Genomic DNA, 10,115 nt, shown 5'->3' with positions numbered 1-10,115 from the left:
CTATGGTCTGACACTATTTGTACTCTTTGATCGAATAACAGTGTTATTTTTTATGGTTGGTCTTCGATGTTTTTGTTGTTAGAAAAATAGACATGAAATTAGATTAATCTTCTGCTTGTTGTAAATAACTACACTATGTATGTAAAATATAAATAAGGTGAATTAAGCTCACACTTTGGAGCTTCCGGTCAGGTGGCACCTTGACCCCAGAAGTAATACCCCCATGGGGTGGAACTTCCGGTGACAGGTGGGAGGGACCAAGGGGTTAAGGGGCGGGGCTTAAGGGGTCAAGGAGCGGGGTTAGGGTTTGATTGACGGTAGGGCCCTTATACTACTATCCTATTACCCCTGTAATAGCTAAAACATTATACCAGTTCAAGCACGACTAATAGATTCATAGATTCATAGATTCTAGGACTGGAAGGGACCTCGAGAGGTCATCGAGTCCAGTCCCCTGCCCGCATGGCAGGACCAAATACTGTCTAGACCATCCCTGATAGACATTTATCTAACCTACTCTTAAATATCTCCAGAGATGGAGATTCCACAACCTCCCTAGGCAATTTATTCCAGTGTTTAACCACCCTGACAGTTTGTATTTCATATAAGTAAATTCTTGCCATGTGTAAACTAAAGGAACAATCTAACAAACTAAGCACAGCCTTCCCCTCCATGCAAATTCTAGGAGGCTCTGCAGCAAAATGCCTGCTGCATAAGGCCAGAATTCAAGGGGTGACATCATGGCTCCATTGAAGTCAATGAGAGTTTTGCCATTGGCTTCAGCGGAGTCAGGATTTCACCCAAGCAGTTGCAGAGTTTCCCAGGGAGAGGTGAGTTTAACATATATATGCTTAATGTTAGGTACAGATTATTATATTGTAGGTGGGGCTGGTAGCACTGCCTATTCCCTATCATCAAGGTGGCCTGACACTTCTTATTATAAGATCCTCTTTTCAGTTGCTTATAACTTTGCCGAACTTTAACCATTTAGGCTGAAATTTTCCATGCCAGGAATCTGCCTCAGGCTGATTTTTTTTTTTTTGTCATTTAATTTCAGCCAAATTATGTTGTTTTTCCCATTTAAAAAATTCTGTTAAGGTTTTCTTTGAAAAGGCCTAGCACTCCCACACTTTGGAGCAGGGATTTGAAATTAGGCAGGTGGGTGGCCTTTGTGTCAGGATATGCCTTTTGCCATCCCTGCCTTGTTCTAACCACTCCCCTTCCCTCCTCCCCCCGAATTTGGCCAAGTTATAAGCCTCTGAAAAATCGCAGTTTGCACATGCTCAGTAGAGACTTCTTAGATTTTAGCAGCTAAGTTCCCTGAAGATTCATACTGGGCATGCTCCCATCCAGGGCTGAGCAGGACTTTCCCTGCAATTGCAGCTCTGGGCTGCTGCAAGCCATGCTGATTCTGGCTCCAGATACCTGAACTGAGAGACTGTTTCTCCTGTGCTCTCAGTGACTCCCCATCATTGGGCCACGGCAATGTACAAGAGGAAGCTGCCTGATTCAAATGCAGAGGGGACAAGAACGAGATCTGGAGAAGGGCAGTAGGAGTCGACTGGGACAAGGAGCCTGGGAGGGGAGATGAAGATTGGCTGGGCCAAGAGACTGGGAAAAGGAGCTGGCAGGGGATGACACTGATATTTGATGAGGCGCCTGGGGAGGGAGACTGGGGCTAAGAGCAGGGAGCCAGTGGGAATGTGTGTGGGGTGGGTGAGTGGAGGTTTGGGTGGGGAGAGAGACAGATCAGAGGAAGACCAGGTGATGGAAGACTGGGACTAGCTGGACAAGGGGACTGGACATTGTGGGGAAACTGGGACAGGTATGCTACTGACAGAAAAAATGGAATATTTCACTGTAAAGTCCATTATTGTAAAGAAAAATCATTTCTTTACAATGAAGGGGTGAGACTTGGAGCTTTTTTAGACAAACAGTGTGTGACAAGATGCAGCGTAAATCTACCTCGCACTTGCCTGCCATGCACTAACTGTCCGTGTGAGCCCTGCCACCATGCACTAAAAAGTTCCTAATGCTCTTTGATCTACTTCTGTCTCAAAGCAGAGCAGATCATAGTGCACTAGGGAATTTTTAGTGCGCAGCAGCAGAGTCCATATGGGCAGTGAGTATGCAACATGCTGGTGCGACGCAGATTTACACCCCAGCATACTGTGCATTAAATGTTCATCTGGACAAGTCCTAGGACCTGCTGGGCAAGGAGACTGGGACTAGGATGAGACACCTGAGAAATGGAGACTGAAACTTCGTACTTGATGAGAATGGGACTTGGATGAAGAGATAGAATTGGGACAAAAGTAGATGGGCCAGAATCTGATCTCAGTCAAATGTAAATCGGAAATAACTCCATTGAAGTCACTGGGGTACTCCAGACTTATTCCAGTGTCACCGAGTTCAGAAAATGGCCCAATAGTTGCAACTTGGGCTATAGGAATGGAAAAGTGCCATAGAATATGTTTGATGAAACTCATCACTGGTTGCCATTACAAAAAGTCAGCATTAGCTAACAATTACCAGGCATCAGTGTTACAGATAACATAAATTCCCCCAATTCTTAGAAGATAACTGTGGCAACTGTGTGAAATCTGTTAGCAAATATTTCTAATGTAGATGATTTCTCATATGCTAAATATTCACATAACAGAGCAACTAAAAGCCAAAAGTTAGAGCTGTAGACTTCCCCCTCCCCCCCAAGGTACCTGGAAGATTTCCATTGTTATCCACGTCATTTATAGTAGCTCCCCATCTAATAAGAAGCTGCAAACAACCCAAGCGGCCATGAAAAGCAGCATAATGAACTGGCTTCCAGTCATTCCTATCTGAAACATTTGCATCCTAGAATGAAAGAAGCAGGTTCATTTATTTAGTTCCTTTATGTTTCAGTGGAAACAACATGTACATCAGAGATCACATTTGTAAATAGAAATCAGGTATTTACAGTAGGTGACCAAAACAGTTATGAAAACCTATATAATTTTTAAGTTACTTTAAATAAAGATGCTATGAACAAATGATTCTCATTTATAGGCATATAGATACATACTTCCCCTATGTTTTTTTGTTTTATTTAAAAAATTAAAAACACACACATTATATATATAACATTTTTGACATACTCTGGCCATGTTGCTGCTCACAATATGTTAGATATAAATTTGTATTTTTTTAAGCTAAAAAATATCAAGATTGAAAAAGATCATGATAATAAAAGCTTCTGATCTCTATTTAACTGTCACTATCAGCTAATGAAATGTTCTACTTTTCCAAAATATTCATGCTTTCTAAATTCTTGGATCATTTTCCTTATGTGCCTCATAATAAATAACATTAATTTAAACTAAATATGCTCTCACCAATAGCACACAGATAATAACTAAACTACATGTCAAATCCTACAGTCCTAAGTCCCATCAAATCAATGGAAGTTTTTGTTTGCAAAAGTATACCATGATTTGGCCCTACTGTAGGAATTGTAATGATATAATGCAAGTGTAAAGTGTCCCCCCAAAAAAGAAAAATCCCCTCAGAAGATAAAATTTCCTCACCATTCCACTCCGGAGTATGGTTTGTAAAGTGTATGATTGTCCATGGGCTGCAGCTAGATGTGACGGATTGCATCCTCGATCATCTTGAGCTGTTAAGTTTACTCCATTCATTACAAGGGCCTAAATAAATACAAAGCAGAAATTCAGTTGACAAAATTAAAGAGCAAATGTCGCCTGGGAGGATTACTTTATACTGTCACCAGGGTAACTTCTGAGTGAAGTAGGAAGGAGTTCATGGATGTTGTCTTCTCTCATAGTGATGAGTGCAGTATATTGTGTGCCCCATCTCTCTGTCTTATATCTGCCTGTTGTGTCTTGCCTTACATTTAGATGATAAACTCTTTGAGGTAGAGACCATCTTTGCATTCTAGGTTTGTACAGCAGCTAGTATAATGGGGTCTTGGTCCCTGACTGGGGTTCTAGGCACTGTCACTATACAAACAATAAAGAACATAATAATAATGTATAGTAGATCTATCTTGTGTATAATTTACAATCAGACATGTTTCTAATTCTGAAAATATCTAGCTGAGGTTTCCAAAGACATCTAAGGCAGGGGTTCTCAACCTTTTCCTTTCTGAGGCCTGCCCCCCCCCCCAACATGTGATAAAAACTCCATGGCCCAACTGTGGCACAACAACTGGTTTTCTGCATATAAAAGCCAGAGCCGGCATTAGGGGGTAGCAAGCAGGGCAATTGCCTGGGGCCCCATGCCACAGTGGCCCCCGTGAAGCTAAGCTGCTCATTCTTTGGCTTCAGCTCTGGGTGGTGGGGCTCAAGACCTCAGGCTTCAGCCCCATGCGGCGGGGCTTCGGCTTTCTGAGCTGAGCCCCGGCGAGTCTAATGCTGGCCCTGCTTGGCGGACCCCCTGAAACCTGCTCGCAGTCCCCCAGGGGGCCCTGGACCCCTGGTTGAGAACCACTGATCTAAGGGATACAGATGTCCAGTTGGTATCTAAATATCCTATACAGCTTTGAAAACCCCACCATAGTGTACAGTATGAATCTTGTTACCACTTCTTTTCAGGACACTGGAGTAAATCCTCAGCTGGTATGAACTGTCACAGTTCCACAATGGGTGAGATCTGCCCTATTTACTTTTGATGTAAATATTTACACTTACCTGCATACAAGCATCATGACCTCTGATAGCAGCAAGGTGAGCTGCTGTCCAGTCTCTTATAGCTAAAGCTGTTATATCAGCCCCATGCCAAAGCAGCCAGTGAAGACACTACCAATCAAATCAAAGACAAAGACATTCACATTTGCTTTAAATATAGGTAATTATCATGGATCCAGTATACAGTTCTAATAGGGAATTCACTGCAAATATCAGTTGATATTACGTTTCAAAGCATTATCGGAATTCTTCATTATTACAATAAGCCACAACAGGGAATGCATTAGTAAGTTGTAGCTGCATTAGAAAGCTACAGCTTCATTCCTTCATCCATCCAAGAAATGTACCATTAGCCTACTAAAGCGGACCCAAGCATACCTTACTGATCTTACAGTATGGCTTATGTAATTTTACATTTCAATTTTAAAAGATTTAAGGTGTAACCTATAGGGCTATTTGTGTAATGTATCTTTCCATTATGAAAGTGGAAGGATAAATTTAAAAATTGGAGAAATGGGCACAAACATCCTTCTGTACAATTCTAATTATGTTTATTGCAAACAAAGAAAAAAAATCAACTCTTTGTCTTCCTACATTTTTCTGTTTAGACTCCCTGGACTTGTGGTACCCTTTCTCTCCTCCCATCCTCACTTTCAGAGGTATTTTGTGTTCTAGTGGTCACTTCCAGCAGCTCTAGATGCTCTCCGGAGCATCAGATAAAACTTTCTGTGTTAGATGTACAACATTTTCTCCAGCAGCAGTTTAAGCCAGGCTCCATCACTGGTTCCTCTGTTGTCTCTATAACTGGGGCATTGGTGAAGGTTGGCTAGATGAGACTCAACCCAAACAAGACCACAACCTGACTTACAGGGTGGGGGGGATCATTGGAAAAATGGCAGAAGTTATAGGAACAGCCCAGACTGATGAGATATGAGCACAGTTTGTTTCTAAAGACCAAAACCTGGGGGTCTTGTTAGCTCCCTGCTGGTTTCTGGACACGTGGAAAGCAGCGATGTATTTCTTATTACTTGCATTGAGCAAGAAGTTTCCTTTGGCATATGGCTCTTACCATAGTTACCCATGCGTTTGTCGCTTCAAGGTTAGATTGCTACAGTGCATTCCACATGAGGTTACAAGATGATACAGCAGCTTGTTCAGAATGTGGCAGCCCAGTTTTTAATCTCTGGAAGCTCATAACACTGGTGCAGGGGTTGTCAACTGATTTATGGGTAAATAGTTAAGGTGTTGATTTTGACCTGTAAACCCCTAAATGGTTACAGTCCTGTCAAGTCCTTCTTCAGTCACCTGATGTACTCAGACTAAGATTCCATTGGTATCAGAGGGAACTGGGCTGGTGGCACAGTTCTCAGATGGAATCAATGGCTCTTAAATTCACTTTTCATCTAGTTGGCCAGCGCTCAGATTTGATTACCTTTAGGACCTGCTGTAAATGTTACATATTTCCCTGGGCTTTCCCTGAAGTGACAGGGAGGCAGACTGAACAGGGTTGCTTGAGGGATGGAGGAAGGCATGAGTCTGTAAGGAAGACTATAAATGGAGCCTATGTTAGGACTGGGAAAGTCTCCTCTGGGTTGTTCTGTAATGTACTATGAAATCCTGCGACGCTGAATACACATAACATGCCTAAGGCATGGAAAAGGCACAATAAGTCTAGAAAACTGAAATGTGTCAGTATATAATGCCTGCATCTGTAACTTTCACTCTATGCATCTGAAGAAGTGAGGTTTTTACCCACGAAAGCTTATGCCCAAATAAATCTGTTAGTCTTTAAGGTGCCACCAGATTCCTTATTGTTTTTGAAAAATAAGATATTAATTTCTGCATCATATTTAAATTGTATATTCATCATGACAAGTTCCTGCTTTACTAGTGCTGAATGGATTTACTAAGCAATAAATAGACAAAGAGATTATTGATTCAGCCAGATCAGCATGAGTTTGCAAGCTTGTGTTCAGTCCCCTGAGAAGGAAAGCATGGATTCATGGGAACCTTGTTGTGTCCTAGATCTAAAAAAAGTTTTACCTCCAGGCTTCCAGAGTGTGCTGCACAGTGCAAAGATGTAAATTTTTGGACTAAATCCACCTCATTAATACTGGCTCCGCTTTTTACCATTGATGCAAGTTGTTCTACATCACCGGCTTTCACTGCCTCATGTATGTTAGCATAATTTGGCTTCTTCTTGACAGCTGTTGAAGAATAACAAAGGGTCATTAACCACTTGGATACACTGTGGGGACATGAAACATGGAATGAATCAGAAGATGCTGATATGGAAAGGTATATTAGTTTTGAAGATGCTTAACAGCAATATGATGAACCTGATCTTTACTCTGACGAAACTCCCCATCCCTAGTAGCCAATATGAACTTTTTCAGAATAAGGGCTGTAGGACTGGACGCTATGTCCGTGAGAATCTTTATCACACCGTCAAACCTACTGAAACATCAAGTTATCCTTTACTACATTTTGATACCAGAATGACAACTACTGTAGAGAGTGATTCTTTGTCCAGTAATAATGCTTAGCTCTTACATAGTGTTTGTCATTAGCAGCTCTCCAAGCACTTTGCAAAGGAGGTAAGCATCATTATCCCCATTTTACAGATGGAGAAGCTGAGGCTAGGTCTACACTACAGCGGGGTTCCGACCTAAGATACGCAACTTCAGCTACGTGAATACCGTAGCTGAAGTTGCGTATTTTAGGTCGGCTTACCTGGTGGTGAGGACGGGGGAAAGCCGACCGCTGCCGCACTGCCGCCGACTCCGCTGCCGCCTCTTGTCGAGGTGGATTTCCAGAGTCGACGGCAGAGCGATCAGGGATCGATTTTACCGCGTACTCACGAGACGCGGTAAGTCGATCCCCGATAAACCGATTGCTACCCGCCGGATCGGCGGGTAGTGAAGACGTAGCCTGAGACACAGAGACAAGCCCGAGGTCACCCAGCAGGGGAGCCAGGAATAGAACCCAGTCCAGTGCAGAATCCATTAGGCTACACTTACTCTATTAATCATCCTGTGTGGCTCACTATTACTAATAGCTATGGCATTTCTTAGGTAGCCATCAGCTTGTTATTATGACCTGACATCCTGCTCCCATTGACGTCTGTGACAACACTCTAAGAACATAAGAACGGCCATACTGGATCAGACCAAAGGTCCCACTAGCCCAGTATCCTGTCTTCTGACAGTGGCCAATGCCAGGTGCTTCAGAGGAAATGAACCGAACAGGTAATCATCAAGTGATCCATCCTCTGTCACCCATTCCCAGCTTCTGGCAAACAGTCTCAATGACTTTGGTGATGTAGGATCGGGCTGTAAATTTACAGACAGCATCATCCAGAGAATCTGGCACTGGAGTGGGAATCAGGTGACATCAGTTCTCTTCTGGGCTTTTCCACAAACTAGTTGTGTGACCTTGGGCAAGTCACTTAGGGGCAAAATTTGCAAACCTAAATAATGGCCTGGTCTGAGACCATGTATGGTTTTAGATAGTTAACTTCAGACAGCTAAGTTTAAAAGTAACCCAAAATGGCTAATAAGTTGTCAACAAAGAACCATCTTCCACAGCAGTGGTATCGGAGTGCAGTATTGTGTTATTTCATTAGGTTTGCCAAGGTGATGAGGATCCTCACAGATACAGGGTCCAATACTACAGATCACACAAGTTTCAGAATATGGGCCTTAACCTATTTGTACCTCAATTTCTCCCTGTGCAAAGTAAGAATGATAATGCTTATTCAACGCTGTAAAGCAATTTGAGATGCTAAAGAGTATACGTGCTAAGTATTATTAGGAAAAGCACCAAGCAATTTATGTAAAAAGTGCATGAATGTCCCTAACAAGTGTTCTCCTCTCGCGAGCTCCCCATATTATTGCTATTTAGTTATTTGTATTGCAGTGGCACTGAGAAGTCTCAATTGTAGACCCAGAGATCCACTGTTTTAGGTGCTGTACAAGCACAGAACAAAAAGATGGTCCAGGCCTCAAAGATCTTGGGAGGTTATTTTTGGCTGGTGGTTTTAGGGGATTTTTTGTTTTGTTTTGGAGAGGGGTTATTTATTTTTGTTTGTTTATTTTCAGAAACGGTGTCAGCAGTATCATTAGGACAGTAACCCAACAGACCTCAATGGAACTATACTGATTTACATCAGCTGAGAATCTGACCTACTGTATTCAATGAGAAGAACATGTAGGCACTTTGACAATGTTAATGCAATGAGTTTGGGTTAAATAATCTTTTCCATAACGCAAACACACAGAAGGGCTGGCAAACATAGTGAATTTTGACTTGTGGCGTTTCTTGGAAACACCTAATTGGTGAAGAGGGAGAGGTTTGCACTCCCCATTTTCTATGGAATGGACAGTGACCCTCTAAAACTGCAGATATAGAGATCTGCAACCTGAAAGGGTAAAGGTATTCCAGATGCCCAATAACTCTGTACTACTTCCCAGCTACCCTCCCAATTTGTCACATTTCATTGAATTTTTCATTGAAACCATTATCAAAGTGGTTATAGAAATTATTCATTAACAGATAATCAAGATTTCAGGAAACAAAAAAAAAATCAATAACTAATTTGGTGAAAATTTCAATACCATTCATGAGGTAAAAAAAAAAAAATCAGAAAAAAAATCAAAAACTGAACAATAGTTTCATTCTGAACCCTGTGAAGGAGAAACAATGCTGATACTTCAATTTTTTTGTTAATTAGTTAAAAAAAAAATCAGCCACGCACTGAACCTCTAAGGGGGTGTTTCAGAGTGCACAGAAGGAAAGATCTTATGATAACAGCAATCATAACCTCTTTGTCTGAGCCCCTTACAGACTTTAATCAGGAACCTCAGTGAGCCCCATTTATCAGTGACTCATCAATGGCACAGCCAGGACTAGAACCCAGGTGTCCTGACACCCCTGGGCCAGGCCAGAACCATATTTTTAACAGTTTGCCTTGCAGGATAAACCCGATGCAGTGACATCCCTGTGCTGTGACATGACATTACCCGATGCTGGAGTACGGCTTCCAGTCTACACAGATCAGGGTGGGGAGGAAGGATCATTCAAAATAACCTCCCTCTCCACCCCCCATGCCTCCCCCTTCCCACAAAGTCATTAACCCTTTGGCTCCAGCCCTTGATGAAGCTGCATCCTATGTGCTGGGAAGGGGCAGGAGCTGAGCCAGGCTCACCAGCTGGAGTGGCAGAAGCAGCAGCAGCGTTGGTAGGCATGTTGGTTACTCAGCCAGGAGGGAGCCTTTCCTCACTCATCCCCCTCCTCCTCCTCCTCTCTGTGCCTGCCTTGGTGGCTGCAGCAGAAGGGTTACTATAGAAACAGTGTACACTTCCTGTGCTGATCACTTCCTCCCCTCGGGACCACGGGGGCTGGGTGTCCCTGCAGCGTGCCTGGGGAGGGGGG

At 42.7% G+C, this 10,115-nt stretch overlaps 1 protein-coding gene across 1 annotated transcript in view; it reads right to left on the bottom strand.

Annotated features, from left to right (window-relative positions):
• The window catches only part of ANKRD42 (ankyrin repeat domain 42), a 37,998-nt gene extending 28,070 nt beyond the window's left edge, over positions 1-9,928 (bottom strand). Inside the window, exons 1-5 of the mRNA XM_026651585.1 lie at positions 9,889-9,928; positions 6,726-6,889; positions 4,686-4,793; positions 3,564-3,683; positions 2,718-2,853 (exon numbers count right to left, since the gene is read on the bottom strand). Of these exons, the coding sequence (XP_026507370.1) occupies positions 2,718-2,853; positions 3,564-3,683; positions 4,686-4,793; positions 6,726-6,889; positions 9,889-9,928 (568 nt within the window). The remainder of the gene's footprint in view (positions 1-2,717; positions 2,854-3,563; positions 3,684-4,685; positions 4,794-6,725; positions 6,890-9,888) is intronic.
• Between the last annotated feature and the right edge of the window lie 187 nt (positions 9,929-10,115).

Source organism: Terrapene carolina, unplaced genomic scaffold (assembly GCF_002925995.2).
Source record: "Terrapene carolina triunguis isolate 2854851 unplaced genomic scaffold, T_m_triunguis-2.0 Scaffold97, whole genome shotgun sequence".
In the NCBI taxonomy this organism is placed as follows: Eukaryota; Metazoa; Chordata; order Testudines; family Emydidae; genus Terrapene; species Terrapene triunguis.
The sequence above is the reverse complement of the archived record's forward strand: the minus strand, read 5'-3'. Positions and strand labels throughout refer to the sequence as shown.